Source organism: Stegodyphus dumicola, chromosome 5 (genome assembly GCF_044657685.1).
Source record: "Stegodyphus dumicola isolate Sdum_Otavi_A_Nest chromosome 5, ASM4465768v1".
Taxonomy (NCBI): Eukaryota; Metazoa; Arthropoda; class Arachnida; order Araneae; family Eresidae; genus Stegodyphus; species Stegodyphus dumicola.
This window is the reverse complement of record NC_140772.1, coordinates 185,549,412-185,566,733: the sequence shown is the minus strand read 5'-3', so window position 1 is coordinate 185,566,733 and position 17,322 is coordinate 185,549,412. Positions and strand designations below refer to the sequence as shown.

The 17,322-nt window shown below is 33.1% G+C and overlaps 1 protein-coding gene across 1 annotated transcript in view; it reads right to left on the bottom strand.

The window, feature by feature from the left end:
• Nucleotides 1–15,265, bottom strand: part of LOC118205675 (uncharacterized) — a 243,535-nt gene extending 228,270 nt beyond the window's left edge. Inside the window, exon 1 of the mRNA XM_035377971.2 lies at nucleotides 13,497–15,265. Coding sequence (XP_035233862.1) covers nucleotides 13,497–14,268 — 772 coding nt within the window. The 5' untranslated portion in view covers nucleotides 14,269–15,265. The remainder of the gene's footprint in view (nucleotides 1–13,496) is intronic.
• Nucleotides 15,266–17,322: the final 2,057 nt, after the last annotated feature.

Genomic DNA, 17,322 nt, shown 5'->3' with positions numbered 1-17,322 from the left:
CTGTTCTCGGTAAGAGCAATTCAATGCTTAATGTTACAGGTTTTGGAAGGAGAATAATTGTTGTGATTACACGAAAGTTCTTACTCCGTTTCGCTCAGTTTCAGTTTTACAGTCGGACAATTATTTTATTTTTCAGATTTAAATACAATAATTCCTGAATAATTCGTTGCCAGAGATAATTGATCTTCATCAAAATATTTCCTTTCGAAAGTTAAGCTTTGTTCCACGCATTTACATCTTAGGATAATTTCAAAAGATAACCCATTTAAAATTCTTCGGATGGTTTAATTTCAATGTCCATTCTCAAAGTAGGAGATGAAAATGGAAGAGAAATTCAGAAATAACTTTACAAATTAGTCATTTTATTGTCTTTCTGAGTTTCTGCAAAGGTATACATAGAAAGAACGATTATCTAGTCACTGAATACATCGTGCCCTATAAAAATATCTTCATGGCTTCATGCACACAACAGCACTAACGAATTCCAAATCAAATATATTTACAAAATTTCGGAAAACTTTCAAAATGCCGGACATTCTCTGAAACAGGAAACTACTTTGAAATGTAGGACTGTCAGTGAAAATCCGGTACGCCTGGCCACTTAGATTATAGTTTGCTCAGTTTTATATATAACAAATAATAAAATACAATATTTATTATTTTTAGGCAAACTAAAAGAGACCTTCGTGGTCAAGAATTTTGCGCATTAAGCTGCAAAAGTTAGAAAACAAGGTAAAAAAGAATATTCTTCATGCTATTGCTTTAAAGCAAATGTGATACTATGGTTACCGTGAATAATTTTAAGACTAAGTTAAAATAAATTGCAATTAATGGAAATTATGTATGCGTATTTGTGAGTCATTGTTCAATCGTAAAAAATGCTCCGTTTCTAAATGCAGAAGTAGGCTCAGTTCAAGGACTCCATTTATGCTCTGCGCAAGGAACAGCGGATAATGTGTCAATTATGTTCTCCCGTAAATGTAAAACTATACTAAATTTTTATCAACAGTTCGTAGTCCTTTATTTTTCAATTCGATAATCAGTTTTGAAATATAAGATGAAAAAAAGGAATATATATATGTAAGATAAAAATATATGAATCAGAATGATAATATAACTATAAACATTAATTTTTCCTGTCTATTCTAAAATCGTAATAACCTCTCTGCATTGCGTCATTTCGAGATCACTCTATGGCCCGCGCAGCTCTGATGACGTAATAATTGGGAACTGAAACTGCCATTGTAAACCAAAACTTTTCTCTCCGCCGTGCTTCCATCTTTCATAACTACGCATTTCAGCTTTGCTCTCTACAATGCTAAGACGTAATTTCGCTGGCTTGCTGTTTATCTCAACGATATCAAAGATGTAAATCTTTTGTGGAAAAGCACGACTAGAGTGCCGAGTGATTGTGGCCACAAATATCAGTTGCAAATAAAAATGGAATTAAAACTGCCTCGACTGCCAAGTTCTTTAGATATTACCAAGTTAGCATTACTAGCATACTACGCAATCAAAATCTTCTTCAATATGGGTCTAATCACGCATCTACAGTGTTCCGTCTTTTCCTTTGCTTTTATTATGACATATATATATATATATATATATATTACACCGGTAAATATCTATTTATCCTGAAGATGAAAATATAGTTATCTAGATTTTTAGAATATTAGGATAATATGTGATCCTAGTTTAGGCCAGAAGGTTTATTCGTCTCGAAATGGAATTTTGCATCGAATTACTCTTCAAATCGTTGCCACCAAATTGTATCGCCCTGTTTTATATTTAAATTAAGTATTGAAGAATCTGCCTGACTGTATGTAAGTTTCTCGCACTGTGAAAAAACAATGGTACCTAGAGCCATCAAATTTTGAATAAGGTAGTCAGTCATCCATCCGATTATGGGTGCCTGAAAGCCCTAGTTTTGAACTTCGAATTAGTTTTATTATCTATTTCATACTTTGTAAAGCTTTAAGGAATTTTTATTAAAAGAACTGAACGATTGAAACTAAATTTCTAAAGATATGCTGTTTTTAAATAATGTCGAAACTTCTATGTGTGTGTGTAAATGAACCCCCCCCTCCTTTGAACGTAATATAAAATCTGAGAGCCTTCAGATTTTTTAAAATTTAATTCATTTTATTAAAGATTTTCATTCTGTCTTCAGTAAGAGAGACATTTTGTTAGATGTTTCATTTCAATGCGCTATTTTGATGTTTCATTGATAATGTTTCCTCTAAACTAAGACATTTTAGGTCAAGGAAAACGAATTTAAATTTTATAATATAAGCCCAGATAAATCTCGACAAACTTTTATTGCTTTTTTTCTCACCTGCGTTAATTAATCACTGAAAAATTGTAATTAGCAACTCTGTACTCCCGTTCTAATATCTGAATTGAAATGATAATTAATTCCTTTCCAGAAATGACGTGACTGATAAGCTTTATTATACTGAAAGTTTTTAGAGAAATGTACTGGACTATAAATGTACTGGACCCTGAAATAACCTTTTCGCTGAAGTAGTTTTTCTGACGCTTTGATAATTAAGTTATTGCATATGCAAAGCTTCCACATATTAATATCAAGATTGATATCTCGAGTGGATAATTTTCACACCCACACCAAAAAGTATCTCTTCATCCATCGTTCTGTAATATTATTACGTTATTCCACAATGGTTTTAATAATTAAATTCTTAATGTAGAATCATCTGAGTTAAGAGTTTAATAAAACACTGACAACACACAAAAACACACTGAGAATTCACTTTTAAGATCAAATATATATATAAATTCTATAATATTACCTTTTACAATAATTATAATAACTAATAATTAATGTAATAAAAGCATGTAAATATAATACTAGCTTAACAATGTGATGTAACTGAGTAAAAAAGCTGTAAAATTTTGGCGAAAACTGGAATGAAATTTCGAAAAGCTGCTTCAAAATGTGCAAAAGAATATTATCAGCAATTGTATCGAACAGGATCTATGATCACTCTAGCTTTTATCAGATGAAAAATCCATTAAGATAATTACGCTCAGTTTAATGGAAATTCCATTAGATAAGGCATTTCTTTTTGGTAACTCTTTTTTATATAAATATGAAAGGATAATATAAAAAAGAACAGGTTAATCAAAAAGGTCTATTACATGAAAGAACAAACAAAACAAGTTTCGACAAAAAAAGCAGACAAGTAAACACGTCTGCAACAAATACTAGGAAAAAAAACGCGCCACTTTAAAAAGGGGGGAGGGGGAAGAAGAAGAAAAAAGGGGAAAAAATGCAGTGCTATAAAATAGAAGGCTTTCACTGAAAATGAAAAATTATTCAATTAAGCGTTCATATATTCCTGGACGGGAAGAATTTTTAACTGTTAAATACGAAAACACTTCTAGTGAAGAATTCAAGAACGCGTCTCTGTTAAACGAATTACGACTGAATAGCTGAAAGTTGTGCCTCTCTAAACGCCACGCTTATTAAAGAGAGAGAATGAATTCTATGATTCATGTAACGTTAACTTATTCGTAAAGAATTTATGCAACGTTTGACCTGCTAGGACGATGTCCCGCATTAAGTGAGTGGCGAATTCTTGTTGGAGGATGGAGGGGGGGGGGATTTCGCTTCCTACAGTTGAATAGCCACTAACAGCGCACGTGATATATAGCGGTTTTCCCTCCCTTTCCAAAGAACTCATCGTATTTACTCGTGACAAAAGGCAGTATTCCTAATCTCTCTTCTGCACATGGCTAAATACTGCAGGCGTAATAATATTACATGTGAGAAGTCTGTTTCATGTTCTTTGCGTTCGGTCGTTAGTTTTCAAAAAGCCGTTTCCGTTTTAGATATGTAAAATTAGAAGACTCGTAACTCTGAACATTTTCGAATTCAAATTTTGACTGAATATCTATCATGGACTGTTAGTATTTAGTTTGTATGAATTCACCAGGCTTAAACAGTATCTGCCTAAATGTATGCGTAGAGTTTAAAATATTTGCAGGTTCCAGTTATTCAGTAACTACATTAATACCTTTTCCTTAAGTTATGTAAGTAATGTGTTCTGTAAAACTTTGAGTAATTTGAATTTTGCGTTAGTCAAATTTGAAAATTATCTCAAAGTAACTTCGCAAGAAACCGCAGGGAATGATGCTGATTTTATTCAAAATACATCAAGTCAATAAATTCTTTCCGAATTTCCGCTGAATATGTTGAATTCACATTGACTATTACAAGTAGGTTAAAGAGCTCTTCAGAGACATATTAATTAAAAGAACTTTAACACTAAAATCTATATAAACGTAACCATTAAGCTACTATTCTAGTATAAAACGTTGCATGTTATAAAAGATCAGACATACTCAAAATTAAAAAAAAATTAAATTTAATAAATAAAATTCTGAAAGCTTTTAGATTTTATATTACGGCTTAAGGCATAATTTTCATTTACATATACATACACCTTTCAAGAGCATTTAGGCAAACGCTTCTTTGGGCTAAAAATATTTAAGACCAATATATCTTTAGGATTTCCGATAGGCATTCTCGAGCGTTGGATGTAAAAATGCTTTATTCCAGATGCCCATATTCGGTGGAGGATTACGTTATTCAAAATTCGATGCCTAAGGTACCATTATTTTTTCACAATTGGAGAAACATATATACATTCATGCAGATTCTTCATTATTTAATTGCTTTAAACATAATATAGGGCGATAACATTTGGAGGCAACAATTTGAAAAGTGTTTCAACACTTTTAGTGGTTCAACGCAAAATGCCGCCTCGAGACTAAGAGTCTTTCTGGGCTAACGCCCTTTGGGCTAAAAATAAATAAATAAATAAATAAAAAAGAATTAAAAAAATCTGAAATATTTCAGAATTTAAATTACATCCACAGGAGCGTTTTTTTAACGTTTTGTGTGTTACCTTTATTCATTAAATACCATGTTCTTTGCACTTAAACCATAAAATTCAGTTCAATAGCAATGTCGCAAAATAATTTCAAATGAGCATATCTTTAGAATTTCCGATACACAGTTCCGCGCGCTGGAGATAAAAAGGTTTCCCCCCCCCCTTAAGAGTGTTGCCATGGCTCGTTTTTAAATCCTTGAGTTTGTTAATCAAAAATTCGTTAAAGTGTTACAAAATATGAAATCAATAATAAAACAAATTTCAAATTTGGTCTTCCACATGCCCATATTCGTAGGAGGATTACGTCATTCAAAATCCGATGGCTCTATGTACCGTTGTTTTATCACAGTGCGCGAAATATACATACATTTATGCAGATTTGAAAAGTGAAACGTACATTTATAGTGATTCAACGCAAAATCGCAAAACGAAACAATAGTCCTTCATGGACAAAGCCCCTTTGGACTAAAAATGCATTTAATTCATGATATATCTAATTAAAAATATTCAAAATTTCATAGAATGACGTTAGATTATTTTTACAATTTAATTCATATTTTGTAAAACCTTAAAGAATTTTTGATAACAAACTCAACGATCGAAAGCGAACAGTGGAAACACCGTAAGGAATAGAATATTTTTATCTCCAGCAAGCGAAACCGCGAATGAATTCTAAAGATATGCTGTTTTAAGTATTTTTTAATTTTGCCATTGAACTGAATTTTATGTAGAGTAAAGGAAAAGAACGTGATATTTAATAAATAAAGTTAGCAAACAAACCGCTCATAATAAACAGACGAAAAAAAAAAATTATAAGCCATCTTACTAAGAAAACTGAACATCGGTTATAAACTAAGAAAAGACTGAAAAAAAATGGAAAATGCATGCTAACACTTAGCACTGCATCGATAATTCTAAACATATGCTACTATTAAATTTTTTTTATATTTGTTGCTGAATTCTATATGGTGTAAATTTGAAGAAAACGATGCTTAATAAGGAAGTTAAAATGACTAGAAAAAATGGATCGCGAGTGTAGAAAACCTTAAAAAATCCTTTTGGGCAACCGTTAAAATCTGAAACATTTCAGTTTTTCCCTGTTGTATTTGCTTATCGGCCCTTTCAACTGTTAACTGCTAGATATTTGTTACAATCTTTTTCAGTCGCAAATTCTGCCTTCAACAGTTTGAGTACATACGTATTCGGCGAAGACTCTTTCTAAGCATGTGAGTTCTAGGCATTGTACTACAGACAATTAACAACAGTGGGACTTTTCCGCCCGTATGCTAATGCTCCAGTGGGTCGGCCGCCCTTCTGCTGGTCAAAAGACAGAAGAAAAAAGTTGAGTAATGTTAAAATGACGGCTACTTAATTAAAAAATATAATAATCTTTACCTTTTTATAATATTGCAGATTTTATTGTGCAAATATAAAAGGAAACATTGTAAGATATTTCTCCCACCTTCTTAGCATGCCTTCGTAGTGTAGAGGTTAACACGCTCGGCGTGTATTCGAGAGGCTCGCGGTTCGAGTCCCGGTGAAGGCGTTGTTCATTTTTCATCTTTCCTGTTTTCGAAAAAATACCTAATGGCTCTACAACTTGAATAAAATAACTTTTTTCCCTTCCATTTCACTCACACTCTTTACTAATAGAATGCAATAACAAAAGTATTTACTGTTACATAATATTTTCGCAAACTTATTGTACAATAATTATTTTATGCATTATTTACTTAAAAACCACAAACTCTTCCAAGAAACTGTCTAGACAAAAGAAATAACATAGCATTAGTATAAGTTTAGTAAGTATCTAAGTTTGGGTAAAAGCTGAAAGAATTCGGTCGTTTTACACAAGCCTTTCAGCATGTCTGCCCCTTAATATCACTTGAAGTATAGAAAGGATTAAAAGAGCCCGCTCTTCGAAAGAAACGCGTAATCCCTAAGAATCCTTTTCCAGTAGTCCTTTGATGGAAGAGGAAGTCTTTCCAGGAAACAGACACCCTTCCCTAGCTAATATCATTACAACCCTAATTCTAATGAGATGGAGAGGGGGGGATGTTCCCTTTCAAAAAGGGAGGAAACTCTCCTTAACTGATAATGACTCACAAATTTGAACTTTTTAGCCAGTAGAATTTCAGTGTGAAATATAACGTATATGTTCAAAATATTACTGCTGTATAAATGTATGTTATCATTGTAATTGTTTCATCACATAAAATAATAAGATTCTTTTAATATTTTATGCTCATTATGGAATGCCACTCACATACTTGAGTTAAAGTTAGAAAGGTTAAAAGATGGTTTAAAATATACTGCCTATGTATTTGAATACGAATTAAAATACGTGAATAATTAACTACCTTTAACCCAAGAATGTTGTCCACGTATTTTAAGAGATCAATAGTCAAAAATTCTATAAATAAACTATTGCATTTTCAATTTACGTTCAGGAATAAAATAGATTATTAATAACAGCATCTTGTTTATTCGCACTATAAGAAATTATCGCGACAATACTTGTGCTCTCGTGATATAACTGGAGCATGTTCGAATAGCAATGGGAAGAGCCGTAGTTTGAAATGGAATATTAGTTGTTCGATTTGGTTATGATGCCACGTGAATAGGCTGACTGGTTTGCTATCTGTAACGTAAATCTGAGCCAATTCTCCTTAGAAAGTCCTCCACAAAGACATCCCTCCTCTTAGATAGATAGTCATAGTGTGCTTTGCTATAACCGAATAAACCAATCACACTTAATATCTATAATATCATGTCAAGAAATTATAAAAGCATATATGGTCAGCATATAATTTATTTTAGTACAGAATGCCATGTAGATGTCTGCTGTATTTCATGAAATAATGGCGTCCGAGGAATCAGAACCTTTAAATGAAAATTTAATAGCATTTTAAAATTTAATTATTGTTATTAATAACAAGACGTAATCTCTGACCAAAACGAAAACAATAGTCCCTCAGGGACAAAGCCCCTTTGGACTAAAAAATTCTGTTAGGAATTGTTTGGGATTGTAAAACTGTTAATATTAAATGAGGTTCTTATTGTTATCTCTGGCCTTCCACCCAATGGTAGTGGAATCTTAAGCAGTGTTGTTCGAAGATTATAATTTCCATATACACTTCATGCGATTTTCTTGATGGCAGTGTTTCGATTTTCTGTACACTACATCCTACAAAAGCCCTGTATCAACTATGTCTATTCCGATGATATTCTTAAAAATATACAAAACCAAGATAAATCATAAAGCTGATTTTTATTCCCTGGGTATTTAAACTAGTAAGGAACATGAATTCAAATAATGAAGCGTTCGGAATGAATGCTCCATTTTCAGGCTGAGATAAATACGTATAAATATCGCTTTAAAATAAATCCAAAACTCTAGTATTGGCTTGAGATTATTATGATTTTTAATAGGTAGTGATTTCTTCCTTCGTTACAGTCGTTCTAGAAAATTAACACTGCAAAATAACTTCTTGAACATTGACATTTAATGCACATATGTTACATGTGATCGTAACCCCTGCAAAACATTTTGAGCGAGTATATTTTAGCGTAAAACCAAAGATGATTATAATGCGCCAAGCATGAGGTAGGATGATCTAATTTGATGAAATAAAAATAATTTCTTAGTAAATAAAGAAAAGGTGGCCAAATGTATGAAATCCAGAGGATGAAGTCATAAAAGCGCACATTAAAATACAATACACAATCTTTCAAAACAGATTGGATTAGGTAATAAAAGCTAAGCTCTTTTAAATAATAAAATAAATTACAATTGATATCACTTCCGATTAAACGGTCGAGAGGTAAGTCAGCTATTAAAATATTTCTGATGGAGACTATTAAAACATGGACACTCAAATAAAATATGAAGGACTGACAGACAAACATTACAACTTGAACAAACAAGGCTCATTCTCAGGTTTCAAAAGGTAGTTATATGTGTCACTCTAATGTGATCAATTCTGAGGCGAGTTAAAAGAACTTCCTTCTTACGATTTCTAGTAACATCCCAATGCTCAATTCTAGGCTTTACATTACTCAATCATGTATAGTTTATGATGTTTAAATTGTTCTTCTCTTTCGTTACGGAATAGGACAAAATTAGATGCAAACAACTCTCGCTAATTTAAATTTGATATCTAACAAAATTCTACCTTAATATGGAATTATTTGTATTGAAAAGGAAGCTAAGTGATTATCAGTGTGTATTTGTGCTGCTAAGTTTAGTTTTGTATCCACAAAATCATTTCTGCTAAATCGTAACGAAATCTGCTCTTCGAAATCGTAACGAAAATTCCCAGTTATCAATACGCTAATTTTTTATAATCTTCGTAAATAATTTTCATGATCCAGTGTTTCTCCCACTATTAAAACTATTTAGTATCATCTCCGCTTAGATTCAAATCATTGATTTTCTATGTTGTGGCCGCGCATATAATACTAAGCTTAAAGGTATACTGCCCATTTTGTTTCTTCTGTTATTCAGTCTTTCGTTAGGTAACCCTTGCATCCAAACAAATTCTTACTAAGAGAATTAAGTGCATAAATGGGAATCTTTCTCTCATTCCATCTGTCTAGAATATCACAAACCAGGTTGCATTGTCATCGGGTACAATCAGTCTTCTCTGCCACGCGGATTCATTAATTTTTCGGGCGCCGACAAAGTTTGCTGTTCCTGGAGGTCAAACTGCGGTATTTTTAATTTCAGCGAGACTTGGTAATCTGCTAAATCACACAGCGTGGAATTTTTGTTAAATAATACTCAAAATCCTGCTGCAGAAAGATTTGTAATGGTTGTATAATGTAACATACAGTTGTTTGCATGAGAGTTTGCTCATGATCAGCTGTAAAACTCATTAGTTTTGCTATGATGTTAAAATAATAAATGCAGTATAAGTTTCTAAAAATGCTAATTTAGAGCAAAGGCTCTGCATATAATCCAAGTAACATATTTTGTTAATTCACTGCTAAAATTAAATATAATAATACTCTGTAACAATTACCTAGTTTTTGTGCAGCCTCACACATAAGAAGATTTTGTACACCTGAATGTTTTAAGATAAAAAAAAGTGTTAGCACAATAAAAGAGAAGCTTACATATATTAATAATGATATGATATGGCATTTTCTAAAATAAATAACTAAATGGTCTAAATGCTAATACAATTAGATAAATAATTAAATGTTCTCGAGGTCTGAATAGCATACTCATTTATCAAGCAAACGTTCCTTTAATGTAAGATGAAGCGATAATAAATCATCTATCTTAATTTTCATCTATATTAAGCTGTACAAATCATATGCATATGCTTTACAGAAGTGCATTTAAGGCGGGCGCATTGTTTGGGTATAAGGGTTATATATTAAGGGTTTTATATATGATACTAAAATTTACAATGATTTTGTTGATTCGAAACTAATTTCATTTAATTAATAAAACTAATTCAGTGTGCTCAGTTAATTAGTCTTAATTATCGTAAAACTAATATTCCAAGATGAAGATATAGATTCTTAGACTGAAGATTTAAAGAGTCAATGCTAAAACGGCAGGAATTTCTGCATTACATTGCAGAAACTTATGTATTTTGGAAGCAGGAGACTTGAAAAATGAACAACGCCTTCGCCAGGAATCGAACCACGGACTTATAATAATCAGGCTCTTAATACTCTGTTATCTACCGAAGCAAGGAAATAACTTTTTCTTGATATTATCAGGGGCGTAGCTAGAGGGGGTAATGAGCGCAGCATCCAGGGGGGGAGGCAAATTGATATTACGAAATTTTAGAATTAAATGTTTCCCATTCTTGGCATATAGGAGCGTGCGCGAAATCTTCAGTTGTCCCTGGGAACTGAAAAACTTTAGCTACGGTTCTGGATATTATCTACTTAAGAATGTGATTTGTAACTGCAAACTTGACAATACGCACTAGGTAATTTAGGCGATTTAACTAAGTTACTGGCTATGATTTTCACAAATTTTCTTTCTCTGCTGTGGAAAAACAATGTAAATATACATTAACTATTCATTCCATCAATAACCTACCTATTGACTCCCTCGTATAAATGTACTGTTATCTAAATAGTAAAAAAGGGTTGATTCATTAATTAAATAGTAAAGCTAAAAAAAGGGTTGATTTTTAAGTAACTACTTACATTTGAAAACCTACATATTACGTACGCATACCGCATTAAATTTCAATAATTAGTTAAAAAATTTTTAATCTTAAAATTTGAAAAAAAAAAAAAAAATACACGAAACTGAAAGAATAGTTTTTCCAAGAAATACTTTTTAAATATTCAATGTAACTTAAAAGTTGATTCCTGTTTTGTTTTGATACAAGATAGGAGGCAGTTATTGTTACTGCTAGAAAACAGTTAATGTTCCTCAGAGACGATAACTGAATTTCTTTCTGAGAATATAAAACTTTGTTACCATCTTCCAGTTATTTCGATTACGGGAGAAAATAGTTTAACAGTTAGCAGATCCGGCGAGAAAACAGTTTTACAATTAGCTGGATTTGTACTCTGAAAATACTTCTCGCGGGGAAACAATGCCAAGCAGCTTTTTGGTCCAGCTGTCTTTCTTTGCCAACTTCTGACAGCCATTTGCTTCTGAGTACAATGAGCACCCTATAAAACGTTCATTAATTATCTTAAACATTTCGTGTGTTTAACCACATCAAATGGAGCGCTGTGCATCCTTTATTTTTATACCCAGAGCAGGATACAATAAATGCATTGTTTTTTTAATGAACCAATCATAAGTTTTAAATAGAAAAGCTAACAGAATACTCTTCCGTTGTATCAAGTTTCTCTGTCAGTAATTGCGGATAGAGCAAGAAATAAAACCGCCAACTCAAGAACTGAAAAAAACACATTTTCGTTCTACCTACACATACATTTTATTGCCGCAGAAACAGACATAAGCAAAATTTAAAGAAACACATTTTTAGTATGAATAAAATAAACTTAAATTAGTTCCCATCTGTGGAGCTATGTTTCTGTTATTTTTAGGGTAGAAATGTTACATTTTTAGTGCATAAAATTCTCTGCATATTCGGTCTAACTGTATCTAAACCTCATCCGTAGGAAATTAGAAAGAAACCCGGATGACTGTAATTTTTTTAAAAATTTTGTTACATTATTGTAATTCAATATACAGAACGTAAAAGAAAAATCTGCAAACAAAACTAAAATCTTAATTTGGTAGGCAATAATTTTTATCAAAATAAATTCTTTCCTCATTTTATTCGTCTGATTTCCTTCCGTCTCCTTATTTCGATCGTTTTTTATGCCACATATGCTTTTCTTCAAGGAAAGTGCTTTTCCGTATAAATCAATCGTATTATAGTCAATTCGCATTTCAAAAATACGTGCTATAGAAGAAGTAAGAAGAATGGATTCCGAAGGGAAAGAAACTTTTATCGAGTATACATGCTTTTGAAACTAGTTACACGTTAAAGCTCATAAATATTTAACATAATATTCTAAAGCAAATACTTCAAGATACCACAAGTCTTTCAAAATTTTTAGAAATGTCTACGTATTTTTAACTTAACGAAAGCCACTATGAGTGTTTTAGTTCTTTTCATTCATAAACACTTGATTTTTATTTAAAAAACTACAGTTAATCTGAGTACAGCGTTTTTCGTTTTCATATAAAATGCGTTCCTTATACTGCAGCTTGTCAAATTTCTATACATGTTCTTTCCGCTGTGAATAATACAACGGATGATTGCAATATTACATCAGTCTCCCACCTAATTACATAGTAATACTGTAATAAGAAAATGTTAAATTAGGTAAAAATTTTAAAAGTAAATTATTCAGCAATAATTTAGCATAAGATCTCCTTTACATTGTCATGATTTACATTTATTCTTCATTATAAGATAGAAATATGTAGTTTTACTCTTAAATACAATCTTTACTCTATCAAGCATAATGAGAAAACAGTGTACTTTTAAAATGCACGACAAACATCTAGGGATATAAAGCTGGTGTGAAAACGCTTCATGAAGGTGATATACGCTTCATGAATGTGAAAAATTTACTTCATTCTACCTTTCGTATGTTAGTATTTAAAATAATTAATCAGTATTAATTAACTAGTAAGGATTTTAGCAATTTAATTTCAGACTTTTACAGCTCCTGGTGGACTAAGTAATCCTAACTAGATGAATATACTTATTGAAAAATATTACATTACTGCAGATTTTTACTGTTTACACTTACAAGTGAGCTTACAAGCTTATTACTTAATCAAAAACGTTTCTTGTGTAAAGTTTACGAACGTAGTTTTGGAATTCACAGATGATAAGACACTCTTAAAAATATAAAATAATTATGTCAATTCCTTTTTTAATTATTTTATCAAAACACTCTGAAATTAAAATTATCAGCTGAAAATAAAACGTACTCTCTTAGAGACATTTTAGCCAAGAATTATTTTCTATAATTAAGTAACTATTCTTCAAGTTCTTCATTAAAATTAGAATTATATATTTCAATAAAGTTTATACCTCACGCCACCAAAGAAACTAAAAATCAAAATTTTACCTTTCATGGGTGCTTGACTGCCTTCTGGTATGGTTAGAGAGTTCGCTATTACTGTCGTCACTCCTGCTAAGGGAGGGCCTTCTTTATGACATGCATTAGTCACTAAGTTTTCATCGTTCCTCACAATGGGTCTAATGCACAAGTTCCCATTAACGGGAGATGTCCTAACGGGATTGCAATTGGGTGGCGTTCCGGACTTCTGTGCCAGTTCTAATCTTAGTTTACACACAACATTTGGAATGACAATAGCTTCTGGTGGCACACTGCCATTTGGTAAAGATGGTGCTTCGAAGTCTACAGGCCCTGTAGAAGGAGAACAGGAGCTGGACACAGTCGTTGATGAATTAACGTAGGGTGAGTTAGAACATTTCTTGCTTTCTGGACAGGATAAGTTCAGTGGCTGTTCCACTGGAGTTCTAAGTTCTTGATGATGATGCATCAGTGACTGTTTTGGCAAAGCTGTCCCATTTACAAGAGGAGGCGCAATTAGAGTGTCCTGCTGGAGTGGAGGTGGTGTAACAGCCATCGTACAATAATTACTTGTTAATTCTGGCGATTTGTCCCGGAAACCAAGAATATCAGCTATGAAGTGAGGTGTGGGGTGCCTAGGAGGTTTCGCGTAAACGTGGGGATGCCACGTTCGGATAGCTGTCACTGCAGGTAATTGCGTTGGAGAGGATGCCAGCTGATGCTGGTGGTGATGATTCTGAAAAGGTGAAGGGGAGTTGGACCCACAGCCATTGGCTTGTTGCATCATGTAGAATTCTTGCATTTGGTAATCTCTGAGAGCGAAACTTATTTTAATATGATTTCAATAACTCTCAGTTAAGAGTTTTTAAAAAAGTATACTTGTAGAGAAATATTTTGCTTAGAATACTACGAAGTGTCGTCTAGCTAAAGTGCCATTAAATGCAGCCATTCTGTACTTCTATCTTTACATTATGTTCGCGAACAAAATTATAAGGAATACTTTAGATGATAAAATGGAATGTTGTACTGAGAAATCACTAATAAATAGAAACCTATATTTAAACAATTAAACCTACGCTGCGTTCACATTTTAATAACCGTTACAAACGGGTTCTGACTAGATCAAGCATTTCTTCTTCATAATTCCAATAAAGCAATAATATGTCAAGAATAGTTGACTTTTCAGTTTAATATTAAGGCAGTTTACAAGTCAGATATCATCTAAATATTTCAGTCTCGTACTACCTGGGTTACTCAGTACTTAAAATTCTTATTGATAAGAGCCGTTATGATGAAATTTTTGTCATCTAAATAGCACTGAAATGTAGAAAATTTGATCAATATTTTAAGTCCATATTAAAAGGTCTATTTTCATTTCAAGTATGGTTATGGCTACTATAGGATAAAACGAAAAAATACAAAGTCATACCTGTCTATTATAGAAAAGAAAACAAATCTAATCAGTTCCACGGTCTGTCGCAAGTTTATACCATTTCCAGAAAGTCCAAAAAGTGCACCAGAAGCAACATTTACATATTCCTTTTCCCCATCATCCGAAAGTAAAATTACACCGGGTAAATCGTGTCACGAAATCTGCTGGATTGATTACTGGTCGCTTCACAGAAGCACGCCGCTCCCAGATGTCTAAGTTGGCCGATGCTCGCTTTCTCGGCCGCCTCTGCTCAATGCACTGACGCAACTGAATCAACCACGCGGCGTTGCGTTGGGATCGTAAAAAGGGGGTGGGAAAGGAGGGATGTCGGGGGCTATGGAGGTGGAGCGAGATACGATATAAGAGCCGGGGAGAACTGGGGGGGGGGAGGGAATCGCTGGAGGAAGGCAGAAGCTATAATCCTCGCGCCCAATCAATAGGAAGAAGGGGGGGTAGGTTCCTAGCAGCGCTTCGGGAAAATGTCTTCATTTAAATGCTCCACAATTAATACTGAATCATTCGATGCCACAAATACTAGACCAGCATTTGCCAGTTGGAAATATAGCTGTTTATATATCGGTCAGCAAGCGAAAGGGGGAGGAGGTAGTTTTCTTTGGTTTAATTCTCCAATCTTGGCGGAGGTTGCTGGAGCGATATCGTGCCAACTGTGGTGGAGTGATGTCCCGTTCGACGTATTATCGATATTACCGTGGAGTGAACGTCTCGAAGAGGAGGGAGAAGAGAAAAAATTGTTACGCACCGTAACTGGTGCCATAAAAAATTTCTTTTCGAGTAGGAAGTATTATACTTCTGCATTAGTGCCTATCAATTTCGAAGACCGTTTGAGGTTTAAGAGGGACATATTTAGGGGGCTGATCTTCGATTTTGTGCAAATTGTTCATCCGTTTGCCGTGCGTTTGGGAGGGGACTGCTCCGGAGATGCAGGAACTGTTTCTGAAGCGGTGCGCTCAGCGCTCTGGGAAGTTTGACGAAGAAAAATGGGAAAAAGTCTGAAAGGTTTGATTGGTCAGCCAGTTTGGGTCGAATGAAAAATAAAGCGTTTCGCGGATTGCGAAGGAAATTTATTTGGAGGATATATTCTCATGGCGTTGCGTAAAAGTTGATTATTCGTATTTTTATCACGTTTGGCATATAACCATTCCATGAATAAAATTTTATGATTCTAGGAACTTTTATTCTTTAGCTTTTGCTGTAACATAAGCGGCAATAAGAATTCTAATAACTCACACGATATGCGTTTTTCATAAATGCGCTATTATGGTATTTTATGAATAGGTTTTTAATAATTTTATTTACCTTTTTAGAATAAATAAGCAAGATTTTTATAGTTAGTTCGCTTAAAATTCGTAAGACATTCTTAATAATCTCAGGTATAATTTTCATTACTTTGGCATTTATTTTGCTTTGGTCTCATTTGTCACGTTTAACTGTCGTATTAAAGTATTGGAATTTAGGGTGTCTATAGAGCCTCTCTAAATTTCTATCTTAAAAATTGCATTATTTATTGCTTGTTAAACAACTTTAGGGTAACACTAAAGCTATTTATTTTTATAAACAATTTATGAAAAAAATCGTTAGAATAGTTTTTGGTTTAATCGTTTAAACTGTTTTCTTTTCTTTTTATTGTTGTCTTGTCCATGAATTTCGTGGAAGAATGGTTGCCAAAGCTGGACTTCTATTTCGCCCCAATTCCGAAGAAGCAATTCTGACCAGGGGATGGTCTAAAGGTCTCCCAACCCTCTCCTTTACGACCAGTTCACATGAGAGGCCTTTGGGCTAGCCATATAAATTTAGACCGTCTCCATACCGCAAAGATACTATACATTTACAAACATCCATGCTTTCTCGGGGATTCGAACCCTGGCACTACGGTACCCTAGCAGGCTCCTCTAACTACTGTACCATTTGGAAGGCATTATTTTCTTGTTTTAATTGTTCCTGCAATACGAAATGGAAGTTGAGATAGCATTCAACATATGTTATTAATCTATATATTGCAATGATAGCTTTTCTATCATCTTTTGATCATCGTTATACTTATTTATACTGAGTGCACTCATAAATGTGAATATACTTTCATATACTAGAATTAAAGCACTAACGTTGTTCCTAATAAAGTATTGGTAGGTTTATTTTATGTTGCTAACATACAGAAACGATTCAAATGTACTAAAAAGTTTATTTTATTTTATTCTGCAAAGACCTTTTTATTGTTCAGATATTTTGTTTTCCAGGAAAATAGGTTACATAAATAAAATTTAAAGAAGTATAAGAGGCTCTGCAATTAATTGAGAGGCCTAACAGGCTCCTAACTGTTTGTGGTTTGTTTATGAGTTTTAAGTCAATAAATTAATGAGTAATTATAGTAATTATTTAAAATTAATTTAGGAGATACAACTTTCT